Raw genomic sequence first — 27,796 nt, forward strand, 5'->3', positions numbered from 1 at the left:
AGGGTTTCTATGACATATTTTGTGTGTTGTGAACACCGTTTTAGCGTATTGGTTTTGATTAACCAATCGTCTAGGTATGGGAACACATGTATGTAAGGAAATGCCTCCTTGGCATGGTTACCCCCTGACTTTTTGCCTTTGCTGATGCTATGTTTTGAATTGAAAGTGTGCTGAGGCCTGCTAACCAGGCCCCAGCACCAGTGTTCTTTCCCTAACCTGTACTTTTGATTCCACAATTGGCACACCCTGGCATCCAGATAAGTCCCTTGTAAGTGGTACCCCTGGTACCAAGGGCCCTGATGCCAAGGAAGGTCTCTAAGGGCTGCAGCATGTCTTATGCCACCCTGGAGACCCCTCACTCAGCACAGACACCCTGCTTGCCAGCTTGTGTGTGCTGGTGAGAACAAAACGAGTAAGTCGACATGGCACTCCCCTCAGGGTGCCATGCCAGCCTCTCACTGCCTATGCAGGTATAGATAAGTCACCCCTCTAGTAGGCCTTACAGCCCTAAGGCAGGGTGCACTATACCATAGGTGAGGGCACCAGTGCATGAGCACTGTGCCCCTACAGTGTCTAAGCAATACCTTAGACATTGTAAGTGCAGGGTAGCCATAAGAGTATATGGTCTGGGAGTCTGTTTTGCACGAACTCCACAGCACCATAATGGCTACACTGAAAACTGGGAAGTTTGGTATCAAACTTCTCAGCACAATAAATGTACACTGATGCCAGTGTACATTTTATTGTAAAATACACCCCAGAGGGCACCTTAGAGGTGCCCCTTGAAACCTTAACCGACTATCTGTGTAGGCTGAAGAGTTCCAGCAGCCTGCCACAACTGAGACATGTTGCTGGCCCCATGGGGAGAGTGCCTTTGTCACTCTGAGGCCAGTAACAAAGCCTGCACTGGGTGGAGATGCTAACACCTCCCCCAGGCAGGAGCTGCCACACCTGGCGGTGAGCCTCAAAGGCTCACCCCTTTGTGCCAGCACCGCAGGACACTCCAGCTAGTGGAGTTGCTCGCCCCCTCCGGCCACGGCCCCCACTTTTGGCGGCAAGGCCGGAGAAAATAATGAGAAAAACAAGGAGGAGTCACTGGCCAGTCAGGACAGCCCCTAAGGTGTACTGAGCTGAAGTGACTCTAACTTTTAGAAATCCTCCATCTTGCAGATGGAGGATTCCCCAATAGGATTAGGGATGTGACCCCCTCCCCTTGGGAGGAGGCACAAAGAGGGTGTACCCACCCTCAGGGCTAGTAGCCATTGGCTACTAACCCCCCAGACCTAAACACGCCCTTAAATTTAGTATTTAAGGGCTTCCCTGAACCTAAGAATTTAGATTCCTGCAACTTACCGAAGAAGAAGACTGCTGAGCTGAAAACCCCTGCAGAAGAAGAAAGAAGACACCAACTGCTTTGGCCCCAGTCCTACCGGCCTGTCTCCTGCCTTCTAAAAAACCCTGCTCCAGCAACGCTTCTCCAGGACCAGCGACCTCTGAATCCTCAGAGGACTGCCCTACTTCCAAGAGACCAAGAAACTCCCGAGGACAGCGGCACTGTTCCAAAAGAACTGCAACTTTGTTTCAAGGAGCAGCTTTAAAGACCCCTGCAACTCCCCGCAAGAAGCGTGAGACTTGCAACACTGCACCCGGCGACCCCGACTCGACTGGTGGAGAAACAACGCTTCAGGGAGGACCCTCCGGCGACTCTACGACTGTGAGTAACCAAAGTTGTCCCCCCTGAGCCCCCACAGCGACGCCTGCAGAGGGAATCCCGAGACTCCCCCTGACCGCGACTGCCTGAACTCCATTTCCCGACGGCTGGAAAAAACTCTGCACCCGCAGCCCCCAGCACCTAAAGAAACGGAACTCCTGTGCAGGAGTGACCCCCAGGAGGCCCTCTCCCTTGCCCAGGTGGTGGCTACCCCGAGGAGCCCCCCCCTTGCCTGCCTGCGACGCTGAAGAGATCCCTTGATCTCTCATTGATTTACATTGCAAACCCGACGCTTGTTTCTACACTGCACCCGGCCGCCCCAGTGCCGCTGAGGGTGTACTTTTTGTGTGAACTCGTGTCCCCCCCGGTGCCCTACAAAACTCCCCTGGTCTGCCCTCCGAAGACGCGGGTACTTACCTGCTGGCAGACCGGAACCGGGGCACCCCCTTCTCTCCATTGAAGCCTATGCGTTTTGGGCACCTCTTTGACCTCTGCACCTGACCGGCCCTGGGCTGCTGGTGTGGTAACTTTGGGGTTGCTCTGAACCCCCAACGGTGGGCTACCTTGGACCAAAAACTGAAACCTGTAAGTGACTTACTTACCTGTGAAAACTAACAAAAACTTACCTCCCCCAGGAACTGTGAAAATTGCACTGTGTCCACGTTTAAAACAGCTTATTGTGTTTTATGTAAAACGTATTCATGCTAGTGTAATGATTTAAAGTTCCTGAAGTACTTACCTGCAATACCTTTCAAATGAGATATTACATGTAGAATTTGAACCTGTGGTTCTTAAAATAAACTAAGAAAATATATTTTTCTATAACAAAACCTATTGGCTGGATTTGCCTCTGAGTGTGTGTTCCTCATTTATTGCCTGTGTGTATGTACAACAAGTGCTTAACACTACTCCTTTGATAAGCCTACTGCTCGACCACACTACCACAAAATAGAGCATTAGTATTATCTCTTTTTGCCACTATCTTACCTCTAAGGGGAACCCTTGGACTCTGTGCATACTATTCCTTACTTTGAAATAGTGCATACAGAGCCAACTTCCTACAATGTATTTGCTGCCTTCTGATATGTGCAGCTACTACTGCCAGGCATTTTTTATAAACACTTGGCGCAGTTGTTATTCCGAATGGCAACACTTTGAATTGGTAATGTATCCCTTGGAATACAAACCTTAGGTACTTTCTGTGTGAAGGATGTATTGGTATATGGAAATATGCATCCTTTAGGTCTAGTGTTGTCATGTAGTCTTGTTGTTTGAGCAGTGGGATTACGTCTTGTAGAGTAACCATGTGAAAATGGTCTGATTTGATGTAGGTATTTAATGTTCTGAGATCTAGTATCGGTCTCAGGCTCTTGTCCTTTTTGGGTATCAGGAAGTACAGCGAGTAAACTCCTGTGTTTAATTGATCTTTTGGTACTAATTCTATTGCTTCTTTTTGTAGCAATGCCTGAACTTCTAGTCCTAGAAGATCTATATGTTGTTTTGACATATTGTGTGTTTTCGGTGGGACGTTTGGAGGGATTTTGAGAAATTCTATGCAATAACCATGCTGGATAATTGCTAAGACCCAAGTGTTTGTTGTTATTTCCTCCCAATGTGTGTAAAACTTGGTTAGTCTCCCCCCCACAGGTGTTATGTGTTGGGGATTTGTGACCTTGAAGTCACTGTTTGTTTTGAGGAGTTTTGGGACTTTGGAACTTTCCTCTGTTTCTTTGAAACTGTCCTCCTCTATATTGTCCCCGAAAACCTCCCCGCTGATACTGGCTCTGGTAAGTGGGCTTTGTTTGTGAGGTTGTGGCTTCTGTGGTTTGCCCTCGAAATTGTGTTTTTCGAAATGTGCCTCTGCTCTGCGGGGAGTAGAGCGCACCCATGGCTTTGGCCGTGTCAGTGTCTTTTTTAAGTTTTTCAATTGCAGTGTCCATTTCCGGCCCAAACAACTGCTGTCCGTTGAATGGCATATTCAGCACAGCTTGCTGTATCTCTGGTTTAAATCCTGATGTACGCAGCCATGCATGCCTCCTTATCGTTACTGCTGTGTTGACAGTTCTAGCAGCTGTGTCTGCAGCATCCATTGCTGATCGAATTTGATTATTGGAGATATTTTGTCCCTCTTCGACCACTTGCTGCGCTCTTTTTTGAAACTCCTTTGGCAAGTCTTCAATAAGGTGTTGCATCTCGTCCCAATGGGCCCTATCATATCTGGCTAGCAAAGCTTGCGAATTTGCAATACGCCACTGGTTTGCTGCCTGTGCCGCCACCCTTTTGCCTGCCGCGTCAAATTTTCTACTCTCTTTATCTGGAGGTGGCGCGTCTCCTGAAGTATGAGAGTTGGCTCTTTTGCGCGCTGCTCCAACTACAACAGAGTCTGGTGATAGCTGTTGTGTGATGTACACTGGGTCTGTTGGTGGCAGTTTATATTTTTTATCTACTCTTGGAGTAATGGCTCTCCCTTTGACAGGCTCTTCAAACACTTGTTTGGAGTGTTTTAGCATTCCGGGCAACATTGGCAGACTTTGATATTGACTGTGCGTAGACGACAGTGTACTAAAAAGGAAGTCATCTTCAATGGGTTCTGAGTGAAGGCTGACATTGTGAAATGCTGCTGCCCTTCATACCACTTGAATGTAGCCTGTACTATCCTCAGGTGGCGAGGGTCTTGCTGGATAGCATTGAGGACTATTGTCTGACACTGGTGCGTCGTAAAGGTCCCATGCGTCAGGGTCATCTTGACTCATCCCCGTATGTGTTGGGGATTGCATCATTGGTGGAGTGGCTACCGGTGATAGTTGTGGAGAGTGATGTGGGGATGGTGGTGGTGTTATTTGTTTAGCCACTTTTGCTTGTGGCTGTTTGTCCTTGTCCTTGTCTTGGAAGGCAAGTTTTCGTTTCATTCTGATTGGGGGAAGAGTGCTGATCTTCCCTGTATCTTTCTGAATAAAGAGCCGCCTTTGCGTGTGATCTGGCTCTATTGTCTGTAATTCTTCTTCAAATCTGTGTGTCTTCATTTGAGAGGACAGTCCTTGTTCCTCTGAATAGGAACTAATTTTCGGTTCGGAGGCCGGATGTTTCGGCACTGAAACCTTTTCTGCTGCTTTTTTTGGCTCCGACAAAATCTTTTTGCTTTTCGGCGTAGTGCCCTCTCGGTGGCGACCAATTTCGGTGCCGCTGTCTCGGTGCCAAATCTTTTCGGAGCCACTCTCTCGGGCCCGAGATTGCTGCATGCCTGTATCTCGACCGGAGTCGGATGACTTCGACACCAGCTCGCCCTTTTTCGGTGCCGATGGACGGTCACCTACTTTTCGGGTTAAGCCATGGCCTGTTGGTGGGTGCGTCCCCTGGGCTTTGGCAGTCTTTTCGTGAGTTTTTTGTTTCGACGTCTTACTCACGGTTTTCGGTGTTTCTTCGGGCTCGACCTCCTCCGAGTCCGAATCCTGGATGGAGAATGTTTCTTCCTCCTCCTCGAAACACCCTTGTCCTGTCGGCACCGACGCCATATGCAGTCTTCTTGCTCTTCGGTCCCTGAGTGTCTTCCTCGACCGAAACGCTCGACAAGCCTCACAAGTATCCTCCTTGTGTTCTGGTGACAAACACAAGTTACAGACCAGGTGTTGATCGGTATATGGATACTTGTTATGGCATTTTGGACAGAAGCGGGATGGGGTCCGTTCCATCAGCCTTGAAGAGACACGTGGCCGGGCCGACCAGGCCCCAACGGGAATCGAAAAACCCCAACGGGCCACCGGAGCTCTTCTCAATTCGGTGTCGATCTGTTGTAACTAACCCGATACCGAACGCAAACAATACCGACGATTTTTCCGAGATTCTAACTAACTTTCCGACCCGAAACACGGAGCGAAAAGGAACACGTCCGAACCCGATGGCGGAAAAAAAACAATCTAAGATGGAGTCGACGCCCATGCGCAATGGAGTCGAAATGGGAGGAGTCCCTCGGTCTCGTGACTCGAAAAGACTTCTTCGAAGAAAAACAACTTGTAACACTCCGAGCCCAACACCAGATGGCGGGATGTGCACAGCATGTGTATCTGCAGCTACACATGCCATCGAACATATATATATATATATATATATATATATATATATATATATATATATATATCTATCTCTCAACCACAGGTCTTTATCAAAGCAAAGAAAATCAATCTATTTTTTGATTTTGTACATGTTAGGTTAACCACTGATAAACGGGATGAGCCAACGCACCCCCTCCCTCTAGTTAGACAAAATATGCCATCTGTATTATGCACACAGAAGGAGCATTAACAGTGCAGCAGCTGAACAAACTTAGAGATGCACTCCAGTGAGTCTCCTGGAATGATAGGATCACAGACTTCCATAGATTTGCAAAGCGGCGGTGAACTTTCAAGATGCAAGGTAGCCCGGCACATGGCAATTTCGTCAGTAGAATGAAGAGCTGTGATTCTGAATTGAATAGCTACCTAAACATTTGTAACTATTTCTGATATGTGTCTATGGGTCATCACTTAGGGCCTCATTAAGAGGCCTCCGCCACCCGCCAAACTCTTTAGGACATAAGACCGCCAGTCCGGTCTTCCGCCCACAGGCGCTATTAAAAGTTTCCTGCTGGGCCAGCGGGTGGAAACAGAGTTTCTGCCTGCTAGCCCAGCGGGAAATTCACCACAACATTGACGTCGGCTCAAAATCGAGCCGGCGGCAATGTTGCGTTGCGACAGGTGCATAGCCTGCTTTGCAGGTTGTGAAAAGCGTGACAGGGGTGTCCATGGGGGCCCCTGCACTGCACGTGCCAAGCGCATGGGCAGTGCAGGGACCCCCATCTCTGCCAGCCTTTGCATGACGGCGGAACCGCCATGCAAAGGCTGGCGGACACGGCGGTTGTAATCCCCAGGGCAGAGCTGCTTGCCTCACTGCCCTGGCAAATTTAGTCCACCAGCACCGCCAGGCTGTCGACTGGTGGTCGGATCGTGGCGCTTTTGCCACGGTCAAAATATGGAGGCTGGACTGCCGCATTGGCAGCTGTCCGACCTCCACGGCGGCCCGTCATAAAAATGGCCTCAATGTTTTAGCAGCATCAGCTGAGAAGCTATTTTACAACAAAAACCTGTAAAGTGTGATCCGAGCCAGATGCTTGGAATGGTGTCATCCGATCCTTACAACAGTTTAAATATTTTCACCACCGATCACTTAAAGTCAGTGGGACACATGCATCATAGGACCAGAGTTGGCAGCTTCAGTTAAGGATGTGTGTTCAGATTCCAGGTGCATGTATGTATGAGTAAGTAGGAGAGAAACGAGAAAGTGAGACAGTGTCAACAGCTAGGAACAAAGTGAGACAGAGACCAAGCTAAATAGTAAGAGGCTAAGATAGAGAGCTGGCAAGATAGACAGAGACATCCAGGAGAGACAAAGAGAAAAGAAAGAGACATTGAGACAGAAATAGACTGAGAGAGACAGAGACCATGACAGAAAGAGAGAGTGAAAAAGAGAGAGACAGATATAGGCAGAGAGTGAGACAGACAGAGACTGATTCTGTGGACAGATGTTTCGCGGGGACTGAGGTTGGAGACCTGTAATCATCTCTGTGTATGTGCGCTGCTTTAGGTGTATGTGTGAATGTTTCGGCGAAGGCTAATAAGAACTTCAAGGCACTTCCGTATAGAGAGGTTATGGTTATTCATGCATGTGCCCTAATGAAAATGTCACTTACCCAGTGTACATCTGTTCGTGGCATCAGTCGCTGGAGATTCACATGTTCTGCATAGCTCGCCATCTGGTGTTGGGTCGGAGTGTTACAAGTTGTTTTTCTTCGAAGAAGTCTTTCGAGTCACGGGACCGAGTGACTCCTCCTTCTGTCTCCATTGCGCATGGGCTTCGACTCCATCTTCGATTGTTTTCCCCGCAGAGGGTGAGGTAGGAGTTGTGTTGCAGTAATAGTGCCCATGCAATGGAGTGACTAAGTATGTACCTATTTAAGGTGAAAGTAATATATACAAATGTACAAAGTTGAAGCTAACTTCCGAACTGCTACAGGCTCCCGGGGAGGCGGGTGGGCACATGTGAATCTCCAGCGACTGATGCCACGAACAGATGTACACTGGGTAAGTGACATTTTCAGTTCGATGGCATCTGTCGCTGTAGATACACATGTTCTGCATAGACTAGTAAGCAGTTATCTCCCCAAAAGCGGTGGCTCAGCCTGTAGGAATGGAAGTGGTTTGAAATAATGTTCTTAACACGGCTTGACCTACTGTGGCTTGCTGTGCGGATAGCACGTCTACACAGTAGTGCTTGGTGAACGTGTGTGGCGTAGACCATGTGGCTGCCTTACATATTTCTTGCATTGGGATGTTCCCTAGAAAGGCCATGGTAGCACCTTTTTTTCTGGTTGAGTGTGCCCTTGGTGTAATGGGCAGTTGTCGTTTTGCTTTAAGGTAGCAGATTTGGATGCATTTAACTATCCATCTGGCTATACCTTGTTTTGATATTGGGTTTCCTGCATGAGGTTTTTGGAATGCAATAAATAGTTGTTTAGTCTTCCTGATGTTCTTCGTTCTGTCAATGTAGTACATTAATGCTCTTTTGACATCTAACGTATGTAGTGCCCTCTCAGCTACGGAATCTGGCTGTGGGAAGAACACTGGTAGTTCCACTGTTTGATTTAGGTGGAACGGTGAAATAACCTTTGGTAAAAATTTAGGATTAGTCCTTAGGACGACTTTATTTTTGTGTAGTTGTATAAAAGGTTCTTGTATTGTAAACGCCTGAATTTCGCTTACTCTTCTTAGAGATGTAATGGCGATGAGAAATGCAACCTTCCAGGTTAGGAACTGTATTTCGCAAGAGTGCATGGGTTCAAAAGGTGGACCCATGAGTCTTGTTAAGACAACATTTAAGTTCCATGAAGGAACAGGTGGTGTTCTTGGTGGTATAATTCTTTTAAGGCCTTCCATGAATGCTTTAATGACTGGTATCCTATATAGGGAAGTTGAATAGGTGGTCTGCAGGTATGCAGATATTGCTGCAAGGTGTATTTTAATGGAAGAGAAGGCTAGGTTAGATTTTTGTAAGTGAAGCAAGTAACCCACTACATCCTTTGGAGTTGCGTGTAAAGGTTGGATATGATTATGATGGCAGTAGCAAACAAACCTCTTCCATTTACTTGCATAGCAGTGCCTAGTGGACGGCCTTCTGGCTTGCTTTAGGACTTCCATACATTCTTGGGTAAGTTGTAAGTGTCCGAATTCTAGGATTTCAGGAGCCAGATTGCTAGATTCAGCGATGCTGGATCTGGATGTCTGATCTGTTGGTTGTGTTGTGTTAACAGATCCGGCCAGTTGGGCAATTTGATGTGGGGTACTACTGATAGGTCTAGCAGTGTTGTGTACCAGGGTTGCCTTGCCCAAGTTGGTGCTATTAATATGAGTTTGAGTTTGTTTTGACTCAATTTGTTTACCAGATAAGGAAGGAGAGGGAGAGGAGGAAAAGCGTAGGCAAATATCCCTGACCAGTTCATCCATAGGGCATTGCCTTGGGACTGCCTGTGTGGGTATCTGGATGCGAAGTTTTGGCATTTTGCGTTCTCTTTTGTTGCAAACAAGTCTATTTGAGGTGTTCCCCAGAGTCTGAAGTAAGTGTTTAGAATTTGGGGGTGAATTTCCCATTCGTGGACCTGTTGGTGATCTCGAGAGAGATTGTCTGCAAGTTGATTCTGGATCCCTGGAATAAACTGTGCTATTAGGCGAATGTGGTTGTGAATTGCCCATCGCCATATCTTTTGTGCCAGCAGGCTCAACTGCGTTGAGTGTGTCCCCCCTTGTTTGTTTAGATAATACATTGTTGTCATGTTGTCTGTTTTGACAAGAATGTATTTGTGAGTTATAATTGGTTGGAAAGCCCTTAATGCTTGAAAAACTGCTAGCATTTCTAGGTGATTTATATGCAGTTTTGTTTGATGTACGTTCCATTGTCCTTGTATGCTGTGTTGATCGAGGTGTGCTCCCCACCCTGTCATGGAAGCATCTGTTGTTATTACGTATTGTGGCACTGGGTCTTGGAAAGGCCGCCCTTTGTTTAAATTTATACTGTTCCACCATAGAAGCGAGAGGTAAGTTTGGCGGTCTATCAACACCAGATCTAGAAGGTGACCCTGTGCTTGTGACCATTGTGATGCTAGGCACTGTTGCAAGGGCCTCATGTGTAGTCTTGCGTTCGGGACAATGGCTATGCATGAGGACATCATGCCTAGGAGTTGTAATATCATCTTTGCTTGTATTGTTTGTGTTGGATACATGCGTTGTATGATCTTGTAGAAATTTTGAATTCTTTGTGGACTTGGAGTGGCTACTCCTTTTGTTGTGTTTATTATGGCTCCCAGGTACTGTTGTACCTTGCACGGCAAAATGTTGGATTTTGCAAAGTTGACGGTGAAACCTAGTTTGTAGAGGGTTTGTATGATTTGATTTGTGTGGTGTAAGCACTTTGTTAGTGAATTGGTTTTGATTAGCCAGTCGTCTAGATACGGGAATACATGTATTTGCTGCCTTCTGATGTGTGCAGCCACTACTGCTAGACATTTGGTAAAGACTCTTGGTGCGGTTGTTAAACCAAAAGGCAATACCTTGAATTGGTAATGTATTCCTTTGAATATGAACCGTAGGTATTTTCTGTGCGATGGATGTATTGGTATATGGAAATACGCGTCTTTGAGGTCTAGGGTTGTCATGTAGTCCTGTAGTTTTAGCAATGGTAACACTTCTTGTAGCGTGACCATGTGAAAGTGGTCTGATTTGATGTAGGTGTTCAGTATTCTGAGGTCTAGGATTGGTCTCAGTGTTTTGTCCTTTTTTGGTATTAAGAAGTACAGTGAATAGACTCCTGTGTTTGTTTGTGTGTTTGGTACTAATTCGATTGCATTCTTTTGCAATAGTGCTTGAACTTCTATTTCCAGAAGTTCGGAATATTGTTTTGATAAATTCTGTGCTTTTGGTGGTATGTTTGGAGGGAATTTTAGGAATTCTATGCAATAACCATGTTGGATAATTGCTAAGACCCAAGTGTCTGTAGTTATTTCCTCCCATGCTTTGTAATAATGACCTATTCTTCCCCCCACTGGTGTTGTGTGGAGGGGGTGAGTGACATCTGAGTCACTGCTTGGTTGTAGGGGTTTTGGGGCTTTGAAATTTTCCTCTATTCCTAGGGAATTGCCCTCCTCTGTATTGACCCCGAAAGCCTCCCCTGTACTGTCCCTGGTAGCTGGACGGTGTTGCCTGCGAGGTGCTGGCTTGGGTGGCCTGACCCCGAAACCCCCCTCTAAAGGGTGTCTTGCGGAAGGTGCTGTAGGTTCCTCTGCTCTGCGGGGAGTAGAGTGCGCCCATGGCTTTAGCAGTGTCAGTGTCTTTTTTCAGTTTTTCGATTGCCGTGTCCACTTCTGGTCCGAACAGATGTTTTTCGTTGAATGGCATATTGAGCACTGCCTGCTGTATCTCTGGTTTGAACCCAGACGTTCTTAGCCATGCGGGCCTTCTAATGGTCACAGATGTATTAATTGTTCTTGCAGCTGTGTCTGCTGCGTCCATAGAGGATCGTATCTGGTTATTTGATATGTTCTGTCCTTCCTCAACCACCTGCTTTGCCCTCTTTTGTAGTTCCTTGGGTAGATGCTCGATGAGGTGTTGCATCTCATCCCAATGGGCTCTGTCATAGCGCGCAAGTAGTGCTTGAGAGTTAGCGATGCGCCACTGGTTTGCAGCTTGTACTGCGACTCTTTTCCCAGCTGCATCGAACTTGCGGCTCTCTTTATCTGGGGGTGGTGCATCCCCAGATGTGTGGGAGTTGGCTCTTTTCCGAGCTGCTCCAACTACGACGGAATCAGGTGGCAGCTGTGTGGTGATGAAAACAGGGTCTGTAGGAGGTGCCTTATATTTCTTTTCCACCCTTGGCGTTATTGCCCTACTTTTGACCGGCTCCTTGAAGATTTCCTTTGCATGCCGAAGCATACCTGGCAGCATAGGCAGGCTTTGGTAGGAGCTGTGCGTGGAGGAGAGGGTGTTGAATAAAAAGTCATCCTCGACTTGTTCTGAGTGGAGGTTTACGTTGTGGAATTGTGCCGCTCTAGCCACCACTTGAGAATATGCTGTGCTGTCTTCTGGTGGTGAGGGTTTTGTTGGATATGCCTCCGGACTGTTGTCCGACACTGGGGCGTCATATAAGTCCCAAGCGTCTTGATCCTGGTCACCTTGGCTCATGGTGGTGTGAGCCGGGGAATGTGACGGGGTTTGTGCTGGTGAGACGTTAATTACAGGTGCAGGAGAGGGTGGCGGAGTCACCTTTTTCACCATCTTGGTGTGTGGCGCCTGGTCTGTTTGAAACTCCAGTCTCCTCTTTCTCCTAATAGGGGGAAGGGTGCTTATTCTTCCTGTTCCCTGCTGTATGAAAATACGTTTTTGCGTATGGTCCACTCCGGTGGATTGCAGCTCTTCCTCAAACCTATGCTTTCGCATCTGAGAGGACAGTGATTGCTCCTCTGTATAAGAGCCTGGACCTGGGCCGGTTACGGGTTGTTTCGGCACCGAAACCCTGTCTGTATGTTTTTTCGGCTCCGAGGTGGATTTTTTCTTTTTTGGAGTCGAAACCTCTCGGCGTCGATCTTCGTCGGTGCCGCTGTCTCGGCGTCGAGCCGTTTCTACACCGCTATCTCGGTGTCGTTGCTTTTCTCCAGCACTTTCTCGATCCCGAGAAGGCTGCGTGCCGCTGTCTCGACCGGAGTCGGACGATCTCGGCACTGTTTGGGCCTTTTTCGGTGCCGATGGTCGGTCACCGAATTTATGGGTGGAGCCATGGCCTGGTGGCAGTGGCGTCCCCTGGGCCTTGTCACTTTTCTTATGTGTTGTTTTCGACGTCTTACTCACGGTTCTTTGATCGTCGAATTCCTCGGAGTCCGATTCGTGGATCGAAAAGGTTTCGTCTTCCTCTTGTTCCTCGAACTCTTGGTGCGCTGTCGGCGTGGACGCCATTTGAAGTCTCCTGGCTCGACGGTCACGGAGTGTCTTTCGGGACCGGAACACGCGACAGGCCTCGCAAGTCTCCTCACTGTGCTCAGGTGACAGGCACAGGTTACAGACCAAATGTTGGTCTGTATACGGGTATTTGTTGTGGCATTTGGGACAAAAACGGAACGGGGTCCGTTCCATCGGCGTCGTTCTACACGCGGTCGGGCAGACCAGGCCCCGACGGGGGATGGAAAGCTACCCCGAAGGGCACCGGAGCGCGCCGATCTTCGATGCGGTGTTGAGTCTAACTACGCCGATCCCGAACGCAACAATACCGACGAAAATCTTCCGATATTAACTAACTTTCCGTTCCGAAACTCGGAGCGACAGGAACACGTCCGAACCCGATGGCGGAAAAAAAACAATCGAAGATGGAGTCGACGCCCATGCGCAATGGAGACAGAAGGAGGAGTCACTCGGTCCCGTGACTCGAAAGACTTCTTCGAAGAAAAACAACTTGTAACACTCCGACCCAACACCAGATGGCGAGCTATGCAGAACATGTGTATCTACAGCGACAGATGCCATCGAACAAGTTCGTTATTTCATAGCGCTACAACAGAGTAAACAGTTTTTTTATCAGTATAATTTTGCACGCCTGTATGCTTAAAGAGCATAAATTAAACTATGGCAGCATACGTGTTACATGTCAGTATCTTCGTGTTTGGGTGCCCTGTAAATATGTAGAAGAGTGTGTTGAGTGATCTAAATGAGAGTATAAAAAGGTTACATGGAAAGGGCATGTTTGTGTGCATCTGTCTTGTGTGCTGCACACGTCCACTGAGTAGAATGCTTCCCAAGTCCAGGGATGTTGTTTCATTGGAGTACACAAGATGTGGGATGCTCTTCAGCGATAGGGTGAGTGGAAGACGGGGCAATGGCAGACCATGTCTGATTATTATTGATGCGATATCAAGGGCCAGCCTTTCAGGTGGCTGCAAGTTTACCTTTTAGACTTCATCTGTTCTTTCAGTTTACTGTACATCTCCAGAACTGCAAGTAGAGGAAAGCAAATGGAAGATATTACACACAGTCAAATATCCAGATGCCACCAACAAAGCAGTGGGAGGTGGGCTGCAATCCAACATTCTTACCTGGAAGGCACATGTTTAATTTGTCAATTGTAGCAGCAATGTTCCTTTGTTGGATTCTGCATTTCTTCAGCTCCTCCATCGAGTCAATCAGCTTAGAAAGGAGGAGAGATGAAGCATGGTTAACATAATTCATTCAACATATTCGCAAACTTCATAACCACTCACAGCACAAAGATAACAATGTTATACAAAAAAATAAATCAATAAACAATACATGCCCTTCTCAAGATGTTACGTGTGAAGCACACTGATTTATGGATTTCAATTGAGTATATAAGGCTCCAGTTCAGAAAAAAATGGCAAGTTGCCACAATGCTTCCCAAGACTAGCAAATGCTAAACAAAAAAATAAATACAGACATGGTTGAAGAAACAGGTATGTGTCAAATTCCTCGAACGAGAAGCAGCTACCTGAGGGGTGAGGAGTTCCACAAATTAATTCCCCTTTATGAATTTCAATTCCAAGTAACAGGCCTGCTCTGAGATTTCTCTTGGGTCACTGGCCGATGGTCTACTCCCCCTAAATGTAGGGTCTTTATTCCAGAAGCCTTTCTACAAAAGGCATTGTCTAGCTCTAATGTTACCAGGGAGGCACCCAATGCACATCCTATCAGACTGTCTGGTCACTGTCTGACCTGCACGCTCTTTCTACTGTAAGGATCTTTCTAGATTTAGAGATTTCATGAAGCCTACAGTGGATTGCCCTACCTGAACCTGGGGAGAACCGCTACTTGAAAGAGATCTTTCTTGTTAGAATCAGTCAAGGAAATAAGGGTGGTTACCCGCCAGATAAGGGAGATATTCAAAACCGTGGATGGATACTAAGTTAACTTTCACAAATTTCTAGAAGGCTCCACTGTTACTCTGTCATTACCAACATTACACAATTTCTTGAAGGAAGGCCTTCAGCAGTCTTTGAAGATTCAGGCAGCTGAACGAAGTTTAACAGAGAATACAAATGCCCAATACTGTATGGAATACACTAACAGAACGTCAACAGTCTTTTCTAAATAAAAAGTAAGACCAGGGGAGAGGATTAATGCTAATCATAGCCCCCAAAAGGAAACAGGTGATAGTTCTGCTGTGTCTCACAACCGAATTGAGAAAAAGTTAAACTGGCTCATTTAACTTTGCTACATATTGTCTGCCATGTTGCACACAAGAAAAAAGATACAAACGTGTACAGCGTATATCCACATAGTATCAGCAATATATCTTGCTTGGCAATTACCAAGTTCGAAACTTTAATCAAACACATTGGGCCGTTGTACAGACACTACTTGAGGATTCAAGAAAAATATAAATATTTCTGCTAATAGATGGCCTAAGGAGCTAAGAACAGATACAGGTGGTTTTCTAGAATGGTTATATAACGTAGTACATAGTTTTGGCAGTGTTAACGACAGTCTATGGTCTATACTGTATCAGAAGATCTCCACTGTGTGTCTATTTATTATTCTCCTGCCATGCAAGTGCATTGATTCACTGATCCACTTCTTGGTTTTTGGATGCATTTGAACGCATCTTGGGCCTGTGCTGATTAGTACATGGGTCAGCATGAGTTTGATACAGAACTGCTCTTCAATTTTAATTGATCAACTTGTGTTTCGCTTTCTGTGTCCCAACAAGAGCAGCAGAAAAGGCCCACATTTTATTTTTAGCAGTTCCCAATTTCACCTTCGAACTGCATGAGCCTATTCTCAAGACTTTAAATTCTTATGGAAGAACTAAAAGATGGTTAATTCTTAAACAGTTCAAAGATGTAGCATTATATCTTCTCTGCTGCAAACTTTCTAAGATGGGGATAGGAGGCACAGCTCTATCTTGGCTCGTATCCTTCCTCATAGGAAGATCTTTTCAAGTTATGGACCGTTCCTTCCTATGTGATATTTTCCCACTGACGTGTGGAGTCCCTCATGGCTCCTCCCTGAGTCTGACTCTTTTTAATATTTATTTATCACCGCTGGCTAAAGTGATTGCTCCCCATAACCTTTTTATGGTTACCTATGCTGATGATACCCAGCTAGTGGTATCCCTCTCCATCACTGGGCACTCGTCCTCTGCGAATCTTTCTTGCTGTAAGAAGGATATTGGTGATTGGATGATTCAATCCAAACTCAAATTCAACAACGGAAAATCAGAGGTAATGATTGTAGGTAATGGCCCTCCTGCTCTTCCTCTGGCGTCGTACTCAGAGGTTTTTTTAATAATCTCCCTCCTCCCAAGGTGCATGTTAAAAGCCTTGGTTTCTGGCTTGACCCTCGCTTAACCATGGAACTTCAGGACAATGAAGTGTCTTCCATGTGTTTTGGTCTCCTAAGAACTCATAGGAAGATCTTTAATCTCTTACCTTTAACAGCCAGAAGAATCCTTATTCAAGCCTGGATTCTTTCCCGCATTGATTATGGGAACTCTTTGTTTCTTAGCTCCCCTGACTATGTGATAAAGAAGCTGCAAATAGTGCAGAATGCAGCAGCCAGGCTCCTTACGAATTCACCTAGACACCTCTCTGCGAAGCCGGCCCTTGCAGTACTCCACTGGCTTGCCATTAAGCAGCGTATTAATTTCAAAGCTCTGTGCATTACTCACAGGGCCTTACATGATAAGGGTCCGCTTTTCTTCAGAAAACGGATCTCTATCTACGCCCCTACCAGAAGTTTGAGATCATCCTCCACCCGGCATGTTTACATACCTCGGTTCAAGAGAGCCTTGGGAGGCAACTCTTTCTCCATCAAGGCTGCCCGCCTTTGGAATTTCCTCCCCTCCGAGCTCCGTCATGAAACTTCGGAGCGTCTTTTTAGGAAGAAGCTAAAAACCATCCTTTATTGTAGTTAACTTTTTTTCTTATCCTTTTCTTTGTTTTCAGGAGTCATTATATACCTTTAGCGCTGGGACGCACTAGGGTAGCTACGCGCTTTATAAATTCATAAAACTAAAACATAAGTTAGATGAAAGGCTTGGCATCTTTTGCTTACTATGGAGAGAGGGAACAGTAAGGCTTAATGAAGTCAGTACACAACTGTGTATTTCTAGCACTAATCCATCAATTGTAAATATTTTTAGTTTATTTCCCTTATATTGCATCAATGACAATAGAAAGCACCACATAGGATATCGGCAGTACATCCTCTGCGCAAAAGATTATTAACCGTAATAACCATCAAACCTCCTGCTGCACCCGTATCCCACTAAGCAGACATCAGCCAGCCAGTACAGTTGTAACTTACAAGAAAAGCATAGAGTCAATTGCATATATCACAGTATCGCACCACATCTACACCCATCATGGCAGGTCCCTTGCCGCCCCCCACCCTCCTCCAGTGGCTCAGAGAGTAAGAATGCACCAAGCTGCTCCGCACCATACGAAACTTTCAGGGGCAACCCGACTGGCGTATGAGACTTTTTCAGCCACATATACATTTCGATATCGATATCCATGCCCAGTTTCCACTCCTGCAATGCTGGGCTCTCACTCACCCCCATGACTGGGCTATACCTCTCTTTGTCACTACAACAGCTTAGGCCGTGGCAGGTCATTGTCGTTAAGTATCCCCAGGAGGAAAAATCTGGGATACAGTGGGATCGATTCGGTAAGGACTTTACGGAGTTCCCCGATAACTGCCGCCCAGTAGTCCTGGATTAATAGGCATCCCCAAATAGTGTGGAAAAAGGAACCATCCTGTTCGCTGTACCTTAAAAAGTAAGGGTTCTTGTGCCCTCCCCATAGCATGCTATTGCTGCCTATCATAATACAACCTGGGAAGGATTTTAAATCGGATTCATTGTAGCCTCGAGTCTATTGCTACCTCCCTCAGGATCATCAGGGCCGGCTCCAAGTCAATATCCTCCAGGACTCCTACATCCTCCACCCATTTCTCTCGCAGCCTAAGGAGAGAGTTGGGCATGTTGTTGTTGAGGGCTTTGTACGTTAGGGAAATCGCACCCTTTTCTCTGTTAACAGCCATCCTGTCAATGGGGTGAATTCTGGGATGCCCTCCCTGGGTAACCCTCCGGCCTGTCAGGCATGCCGTACTGGTGCATATTTCAAAAATTGATTTAGTTCATCTTAAACTCGCACTGTAGTGAGGGGAATTGCATTATGTCACTGCCCTCTAGCAGATCCCCTACCGTGGAGATCCCAATAAGATCCAGGGCTTTGAATCCTTGCAATTTCTGCATCTCTGGGAGCCAATTCCCTTTCCACAAGGGTGTTTCCTGCGTAGGCCTTTGGTACCAAACCTGGCACTTCATGGCTTTCCCCCCCATGTGGCTGGAAGTAGAAGCTGCACCCACTTGCCCCTCCCTGCACAAGTGGTGTAGGCATGACTTTTTTCCCCCAATGCGCCGGTTCAAGCCTAAAAGTGGAGTAATCTAGTGGGAAAACAACCGGTCGTTGTCGTTAATCAGATGGGTTGCCCAGTAGGATGCTTCCATGTCGGGTGGAGCTAACACCCCATTATATGGGTTTCGTTCTAAAGTTTTCAAGGCAATTCTGAGGTGTTTCTAGCCCCACACAAAGGTTCGCAGGTCACTCTCCAGCCTAGTGGAGACTTCTGGGAAATCCGAAAGAACATCTTTTGTAACACATACAGCAGTTTTGGAAGCAAGATGATTTTAACCATGGCTGTTCACCCCATTATTGTGAGGGACAGCCCCCTCTACCTCTCCCCAGCACGCTCTTGCCACCCTCCCCAAGTTTCTCTCAAAACAGAGGTCTCACCCCAGCGTCATAAAAATACAAAGATATATAAAGCCATCCTCCACATGTGGCAAGCGACAGGGAAGTTTGGACATGTGTATCCCACTTGGTGGAAGGTAAAGTACTGACTTGCTCCAGTTAATTCAGTAGCCAGAGTAACTCCTGTACTCCTCGGACAGGTGGAGGATTAGGAGGAGCGTCATGGACAGGTCCGTGATGAAGAGGAGGGTGTCTTCTGCATAAAGCAAAATGTTCTCCTCTTGGTCTTCCACTCCCATTATGAGGAAACCACAGACCCCGGGGTGATCTCGCATTATATAGGCCAACGCATCAAACGCCTTCTCGGTGTCCTGCGCAAGAAATATGCGCGTCTCAGGCTTGCTTTTTATTTCATTTATTCAGTTATGCGTCCACCTTAAGTGAGAACGCAGTGACCTTACTGATCCCAGTGGATAAGAGGCGTAATAACTGGTATAAGTCTAGTGGCCAAAATCCTGACCGAGACAGAGTAGTGAAATTGGGCAGTATGATTCAAAGAGCTCTTTTGGCTTACCGCCCTTATGGATCACTACTACAACAGCCCGCTTGATATCTGGTGGCAGAGCGACCTGCTGAACAGCAACCAAAAACTCGTTCAGTACATGTATCGCTTAAAAATTTCTTGCAGGGATCCCGTTGGGGCCCGGCGTTTTATTGGATTTTAACTTTGTCATGGCAGCTTGTACCTCCGCCAACGTGATATAGCCTTCTTTTTTTGTTTCTTTTTCATGTTTGTTTATTGGTTTTCAAAATGTATGGAATACAGTACAATATAATATTCCGTGGTTCAAATTAACATTATTACAAAGAATGACAATGTAAATATGTTAGGAGATTGTTTCGATGGAGTTCCTTTTTTTTTTGGTTCCAAAGAGCATCTCTACATGGTAGTGTACAAACATTCGTTTTATATAATAACAAAACTTTCAACTGGAAAAAAAAAAACATAACCATGCTTGCATGTGCTTGTGTGTAATATAATGGGAACGTGATATAGCCTTCTTAAGCATAGATGTTTGTGCGTAGTTACGTTTTCTCAATTGTGTTAGGACATCAGTAGATTGAAAGACCTGCACAAAATATTTTGAGTTGATCAGAAAACTCCTAAAGAATAGACCACCAGAAAACTGGGCAAGCTTTAAATTCACATAGGTAGACAACTCATACTAAAGTATCTTAACACCTCCACGAGGGACTGAAATCCATTGCCGAGTGGATGAACAATAGCCGCCTGAAGCTCAACTCCGACAAGACGGAAGTCCTCATCCTCGGACGCACCCCCTCGGCCTGGAACGACTCCTGGTGGCCCACTGCCCTCGGACCCCCACCTACCCCAGCCAACCACGCAAGAAATCTCGGCTTCATCCTCGACTCCGCTCTCACCATGTCCAAACAAGTCAACGCCGTCTCCTCTTCTTGTTTCAACACCCTCCGCATGCTCCGCAGAATCTTTAAGTGGATTCCAACAGGAACCAGAAAGACAGTGACTCAAGCCCTCGTCAGTAGCAGACTTGACTACGGCAACGCACTTTACACAGGCATCCCAACGAAAGACATCAAACGACTCCAGCGCATCCAGAATGCATCCGCCCGCCTGATCCTCGACATGCCCCGCCGATGTCACATCTCCCCCCACCTGAAGGACCTCCACTGGCTCCCCGTGGAAAAAAGGATCAGCTTCAAACTCCTCATCCACGCCCACAAGGCTCTACACAACACCGGACCCACCTACCTCAACACCAGACTCAACTTTTACATCCCCACACGTCAACTCCGCTCTGCCAACCTCGCCCTTGCCATCGTCCCACGAATCCAGCGCAAGACCTCCGGCGGCAGATCCTTCTCCTTCCTCGCCGCCAAGACCTGGAACTCTCTCCCCACCTCTCTACGCCAGACCCAGGACCTCATCACCTTCAGGAGACTCCTCAAGACTTGGCTCTTCGAACGCTAGCAGCACCCCCCCACCCCCCAGCGCCTCGAAACCCTGACGGGTACATAGTGCGCTTTATAAATTATCTGATTGATTGATTAACACCAGCAAAAACGCGATAACTGATACGAGGGACTAGGCCTAGGAATATATGTCAAGGCTACAAAAATAAGAATGATGTAACAAAAATGTTGGGGATAAATAAAGTACTCCGCACCCCCCTACTTGCAGCTCGATCAGTAACACCATGGCTCATTTTATTCCCTTAAAAAGTCCTCCAAATGCCTATTACATAGAACGTTGTCCCAGCAAAGCGTATAGTGATGGCCAAAGATGTGCATCAGTGACAGAAATGTGCATCCTCACCGATACAGCAAGAAATTAAATGTAATTAATCAAGATATAAGGCGTGAAGTAATTAAGAGAATTCAGTCATTTCAGCAAATCATTATCATAAATATGTATATATATACAAACTAGAAACAAATGCATCCAATAACCTAGACAACCTTTCCACAAAGGAGGCCCTATAAAAATGTACAGTTTTATAGTAAATTTTCAAAACCACTGGGACTGTTGGTGAACCATTAAATGTTATATCTGTTAGAAAGTAAGAATGTTCTTAGGCTGTTTAACTCTTTTCACATTTTATTAGTATTACTATATTTATATATGAAGCGGCTTAAGACACAAACTGCAAATTGTGCTGCCAAAAATACCACCACCCATAGTTATATTACACATGGCGTATAATCTGCATTCATTCACAAACTGTATCCATACCTCTAAACATTTCTGAATATAGAACAGTCTGACCAGTTTAAGGGAAAGTGTGTGAAAGATACAACTCAAGGCAATCTCTCCTCAAGAATCTGGACTGGCTCATAGAAAATGAACTTCAAGCACGAGCCTGTTCTTATTCAAGGACTATATTAGGGACAGTAAGCCTATGCTCATCTGCTTTATGAGAAGCCTAAGTGTTCTTGAATAGCTACAACCAATTGAACCAACTTCGACAACTAGTGGGGGTGGATAACTTTAGACACAAAAGTCTAGTGTATCAGATTGCTAAGAATATCTGTTGCATACACTTAGGCCTGCATTTCAGACAAGTGTGAAACATACTTCAGAGTATACTTAATTGGAGATTGTTCCATGAAGTTTAAAGTTGTCAAAGTAAGTCAAAACGGACCCAAAACCAAATGGTGCTCAACAACACCCAGGAAAGAAAAAAAAACGGAAAGAAAAAAAAACAAAAAAAAAACATTTCTCTCGTGGGGGATTTCCATGTATAGTCATGAGCACTGAATAGTTCGCGCGCCTGCGGGGACCCCGGAGCACTGTTCTGTAATGTATTCTTAAGTGTAGATGTTAGCCTTTCTTGAAAAAAGGCCTGTTAAACCACTTAAGAATATCAATGTGCAGCCTAGGTGAAAAGCTACACAGGCCAAATTGTTTATTCTTGAGGTTGGAAAGAAAGACAGCTGTAGTATAGATACACCTTCAAACACATTTTTATTCTAGAAATGTAGTAAAAAACGTATTCTCAATCTTTATTTACACCTCCAAATGAGAATAAAAACAATGCAGGGCAGTGTAGCCCATAGGCTGCCATTATACAGGATGTAAGTAGAGCTGTGCCTTTAAGAAAGGAAAGTCTTCCTGTATCCCATCATGCACAGCAAAAGGCAGTTGCCTCAGTTCTTTTTTCCGGCTCCTTCTGACAGGACCCTGAAGCATTGAGCTCTACCTTACAAAGCTTTTTTTGACAAAAATTCAATTAAAATCCTTTGGATTTCAATTTCACTTGATGTTTTTCATCTAGAGTGAACATTTTCTAGCCTTTCCTGTCAAATTCTGACAGAAATTTTAAGTTTTTCTGTCTTCAGAATGCCTTCTCTTTTTGACAAGTGCCCTAGCTGTGGCAGGAAAAAGGCCAAAACAGATCCACACAAAGTCTGTATTATTTGCCTGCCATCAAGTCACAAACCTGATGCCTGTGACATTTGCAAAACTTTCTCCAGAAGAACTCTTCGCGACAGGGAGAAAATTCGGCTTCAGGCAAGAGAGGACAGGAGAAGAAGAGGGCAATCTGCCACAGAGCGAGGAGAAGGTCAGTCTTCTACCAGGGCTCTCACTGTGTCCTCTGGAGCAGCTGCCAGACCTGCTCACAAACGTCATAGGTCTCCGACGACGTCGAGAGCATCGACGTCGAGACCAGGAACTGCGCCCAACATGCTCGCCGTCGAGGACCGGCTCACCATCGAGGAAGAGACATCGCTCGACGTCGACAGCCGTATCGCCGTCAAGAAAATCTTGGTCCAGGTCGCCGTGACGATCGACGTCGGTGGACAGTACTCGTCGTCGAAGACGATCGCCGTCATCCCATCGACGTCGAGGGAGATCACCGTCGAGGGGCTCTCAACAACGAGAGGAGTCAACGCCGACAGGTACTCGTCATCATCGTACTTCGACGTCGAGAAGTGTGTCGACGTCGAGGAGGCACTCAAAGAGGCCTAGGAGGGTTTATACCACCTCAGAATCCTCGGCTTCTCTCATTCTTCTACCACCTTCACCTCAGCCATCTCCTCAGCCGTCACCCCTACCACAGACACCTCTGGTACCTACAGCTCCTCCGCCGGCTCCTCCTTCAGAGTCCGCTCCAGTGACTCCAGCAGAATCCACAAGATATTCCAGACACTCTTCGAGACGATCTTCTTCCTCTTGACACCATCGTCGACGTGAATCGGTTCAAAGATCTCCTTGTTCCCACCAGAGACATTCCTCCTCATCCACAAGGGATTACTCTCCGACTTTATCTGACTCACCGTCTCCGAGAGTTTCTCCCATAGATGACGTGAACACCTTCCAAGAGGTCCTAGTTCGCGGTGCTACCAAATTAAACATCCCACTGGCAGTACCCGCTCCAACAACCTCTGTTATTTTCGAGACATTACACCAGCGTTCATCTTCAAGACCATTACTACTGTTGGTCCCAGGGCTACTTGAACTGGCAATGGACATATTTTTAACACCGTCCACAGCTAAAACTGCTCCTTCCAGGCTTATAAAGAAATATCGTCCTTCGGAGCAGGACCCTTTGTTTCTGAGGTCGGATCCGGTGCCTGACTCAGTGGTTATAGTGGCTGCAAAAAAGTTGCATTCTACATCACCGTCTTCCTCCTCACCACCGGACAAAGAGTAGAAAGATTGATGCCGCAGGCCGCAAAGTATGTTCTACCTCAGCCATCACAATGAAAGCAGCTAGTACTACTGCACTGTTAGGCAGGTATGATCGTGCCCTTTGGGACTCTGTGCTGCAATTTGCGGAACATCTCCCTAAAGAGAAAAAAGAGGATTTTTTGGAGATCGTGAGTGAAGGTGCCATGGTCTCCAATCAAGTGATCAGCGCTGCTGCCGACTCTTCGGTGCTATCCGCTCATAATTATGCTCATGGAGTGTCCTTAAGAAGACACGCTTGGCTACGCCTGACGTCACTTAAACCAGAGGCGCAACAGAGAATTCAAAATTTGCCCTTTTCAGGTTCCACTTTGTTTGGCTCTCATGCGGACGACGAGATGTCGAGAATGAAAACTGAACTAGACACTCTGAAAGCGGTGGGCATCGAGAGACTGAGAGAGCAACGGAAAACATTCCGTCCCTACCACCGTAGACTCTCTACTCAGAGATATCAAACGCCACAGTGGATGTCTTCAAGACCCCAGCAACAGCATCAGAGAACCTTCTCAACCCAACGAAAGCCAACAAGGGGTCGCTCTACACCGCAAACCCAGACAGCTCGTCAGGCACCAGCGTCTAAGCCCTGAATCCTCGCTTCCCCCTCCTCCGTTACCCACTCCGGTAGGGGGAAGTATCTCAAATCATCTGGACGAGTGGCATCGCATCACATCAGACGCCTGGGTGTTGAATATTGTGCGGAATGGCTACTCTCTCAGGTTCATCATCCCTCCGCCGTCTATTCCACCCAAACCAGTGAGGCACCACCTCGACGCTCTCCAATTAGAAGTAACAACCCTATTACAAAAGAGAGCAATAGAACCTGTCCCGATCAATCAGCATGGAAAGGGATTCTACTCGAGTTATTTTTTGGTACCAAAGAAAGACAAACAAGAATTTCGTCCCATTCTGGATCTAAGGGTAGCAAACAAATGGATTCGCAGAGAGAAATTCAGGATGCTATCCTTACACCAAATCTACCCCCAGCTTCGTCAGGGCGACTGGCTCTGCGCAATAGATCTCCGCGACGCCTACTTTCACATTCCGGTGATCGAGAAGCATCGAAAGTTTCTAAGATTCGTCGTCGGAAAAAGTCATTACCAATTTACAGTACTGCCTTTCGGCCTCAAATCAGCACCGCGAATGTTTTCCAAATGCATGGCTGTGGTGGCAGCCTATTTGAGGAAACATCGAATATTCGTCTACCCCTATCTAGACGATTGGCTCATAAAAGCTTCCACGTATCTAGAGGCTCAACAGCATTTCAACTGGACTCACCAGCTTCTCCAGAGTCTGGGCCTTCAGGTCAACCTCGCCAAATCCACAGCAACACCTGTTCAGAAGCTGCATTACTTAGGTGCCATCATAGATACCACGCAAGGAAAGGTGTTTCCTTTGGAGGAACGACGATTATCAATCCTCCAAAAGTGCCAGCAGCTCGAGAAAATGCCTCAGACCACTGCAAGAGCGATATCCTCTCTCCTGGGCTCGATGGCGTCTTGCATCTACCTCATTCCCAATGCTCGCCTCCATATGAGACCCTTACAGGAATGTCTGGAGGATCAGTGGTGTCAACTATTGGACGATTGGGAGAACAGCGTCCTTCTTTCTCCCCATGCCATACAATCCTTCAAGTGGTGGTGTTCGCCGAACAATCTTCTGGAGGGGATTCCATTCCAACAACAGCCGCCAACTCAAACCATTGTCACAGACGCATCGCTGCTCGGATGGGGAGCGCATATGGATCACCTTCGAGTCCAAGGCATGTGGTCACAAAGAGAGCAACTGTATCACATCAACCTTTTGGAGCTTCACGCAGTCCATCTTGCGCTCAAATGCCTTCCTCCCATCACTGAAGACGAAAACTCTGCTTCTCCAGACGGACAACATGGCCACCATGTATTATTTAAACAAACAAGGAGGCACCAGATCCAAGACTCTGTCGACAGAGGCTCAAACAATCTGGCACTGGCTTCTAGCCAGGAACCTCTCGCTAGTGGCAAATCACCTTCCGGGCATACAGAATGTTCAAGCGGATGCCCTCAGCTGAGCAATGGACGAAAACCACGAATGGGTTTTGCACGACGACGCCGTCCGTTCCATTTTTGCCATGTGGGGTACCCCCTCTATAGACCTATTTGCAACCCCAGAGAACAAAAAATGCCAAAACTTCGCCTCCAGATGCTACCATCCAGGAACGCTGGGGAATGCCCTGTGGATAAACTGGTCAGGAGCAATTCTTTACGCCTTTCCACCGCTTCCCCTGATACCGGCAGTCCTCCTGAAGATGTCCAGTGCTCACACCAAGATGATTCTCATTGCCCCAGAATGGCCACGCCAGTGGTGGTTTCCAGACCTCTTTCACCGGTCACTCAAACCACACATCAGGCTCCATGTCGCCCACACCTTCTCACGAAGTTCCGAGGCCAGATAACTCATCCCAACCTCTCTTCGTTGAATTTGGCAGCATAGCTCCTGAGTTAGTACAATATGGTCACCTGAACCTACCTCAGGACTGCATGGAGATTCTAAGGGAGGCAAAGCGCCCCTCCGCAAGAACAGCTTATGCCTGCAAATGGAAAAGATTCTTCGTGTGGTGCTTGGACAATAACGTCGGCCCAATATCATGCGGAGAGGAGACTATTCTGCCATACTTATTAAGTTTGGCGAAATCTGGATTGCAATTGTCATCAATAAAAGTACACCTGGCGGCTCTAACGGCATATAGAAAGAGCCCTTCCCAATCCTCTTTCTTTAGGATTCCAATCATAAAAGACTTCCTGGTGGGTTTGAAAAAGGTCTTTCCTCCCATTAGAAGGCCATCTCTTCCATGGGAGCTGAATATTGTCCTTTCGCGTCTGATGCTACATCCTTTTGAACCAATACATAAAGCATCACTCCAACATCTTACGTGGAAAACTGCTTTTCTGGTCGCAATCACATCAGCTCCTAGGGTCAGTGAGACCCAGGCCCTTTGCGCTCAAGAACCTTATACGGTTTTTCATTCTTCGAAAGTAGTAATGAGGACACATCAAAATTTTTTACCTAAAGTCGTTTCAGACTTCCATGTGAACCAAACCATTTCATTACCAACTTTCTTCCAAAATCCGTCTACCCCTGCTGAGAGAACCCTACATTCTCTCGACGTAAAGAGGGTTTTAAAATTTTACTTGGATAGAACAAAATGCTTGCGCAAATCACAGCAGCTGTTTATTAACTATGGCCCAGTTAGAACAGGTTTAGCCACTTCCAAACAATCCTTATCCAGGTGGATTGTCTCATGTATCGTATTCTGTTATCAGTTAGCAAATAAATCTCTCGATGGCAGGCCAAAAGCCCATTCCACTAGAGGGAAGGCAGCGACTGCTGCCTTGATGAGAAATATTCCTTTGACAGAAATATGCAAAGCGGCTACCTGGAAATCTGTCCATACCTTTACTAAGCATTACTGCCTTGATTCAGATGCTAGGGCAGATGCGCAGGTCGGACAGGCCTCTCTCAAGAATTTATTTGCATAATTTATGGTTTCAGTATTGTTCTGTCTACTCCACCGCGGTTATGGGGATGGGCTTGCTAATCTATTCAGTGCTTATGACTATACATGGAAATCCCCTACGAGAGAAGGAATGGTTTCTTACCTGTAACTCCAGTTCTCTCGCAGGGGTATTTCCATGATAGTCATAAGCAACCCTCCCTCCTCCCCGGTGGAGTTGACATAAGAAAATTTGCAGTAATGATAACGATATTGTTAATACAAAGAATGTTCATGTTTCTTCATGTCATGTTACAAGCCTACAAAAAAGAACGTTACCCAGACTCGTAATCATTTCTTGTATACGTGGAAGAGGATGACTATTAATGACAATGTTTTGGTTGACAGACCAAGTACACACACACAATCTCAGCTCACCATTTTGCTGAATTGGCTAGAACAGGAATGGTTTGAGAACGAATCACTACTTCACACAAAGCCCCTTTAAGAACTTTCTCAGTTTTCCCGCCCTGACCATCCGGAAAGTCAATG

General features: G+C 46.4%; 1 protein-coding gene across 2 annotated transcripts in view; it reads right to left on the bottom strand.

The window, feature by feature from the left end:
- Positions 1 to 27,796, bottom strand: part of EXOC6B (exocyst complex component 6B) — a 1,319,737-nt gene that overhangs the window by 1,153,852 nt on the left and 138,089 nt on the right. For both annotated transcript variants that reach the window (XM_069205590.1, XM_069205592.1), the window contains exons 4-5: positions 13,869 to 13,959; positions 13,722 to 13,767 (exon numbers count right to left, since the gene is read on the bottom strand). In XM_069205590.1, the coding sequence (XP_069061691.1) occupies positions 13,722 to 13,767; positions 13,869 to 13,959 (137 nt within the window). The remainder of the gene's footprint in view (positions 1 to 13,721; positions 13,768 to 13,868; positions 13,960 to 27,796) is intronic.

Source organism: Pleurodeles waltl, chromosome 1_2 (assembly GCF_031143425.1).
Source record: "Pleurodeles waltl isolate 20211129_DDA chromosome 1_2, aPleWal1.hap1.20221129, whole genome shotgun sequence".
NCBI classification, from domain to species: Eukaryota; Metazoa; Chordata; class Amphibia; order Caudata; family Salamandridae; genus Pleurodeles; species Pleurodeles waltl.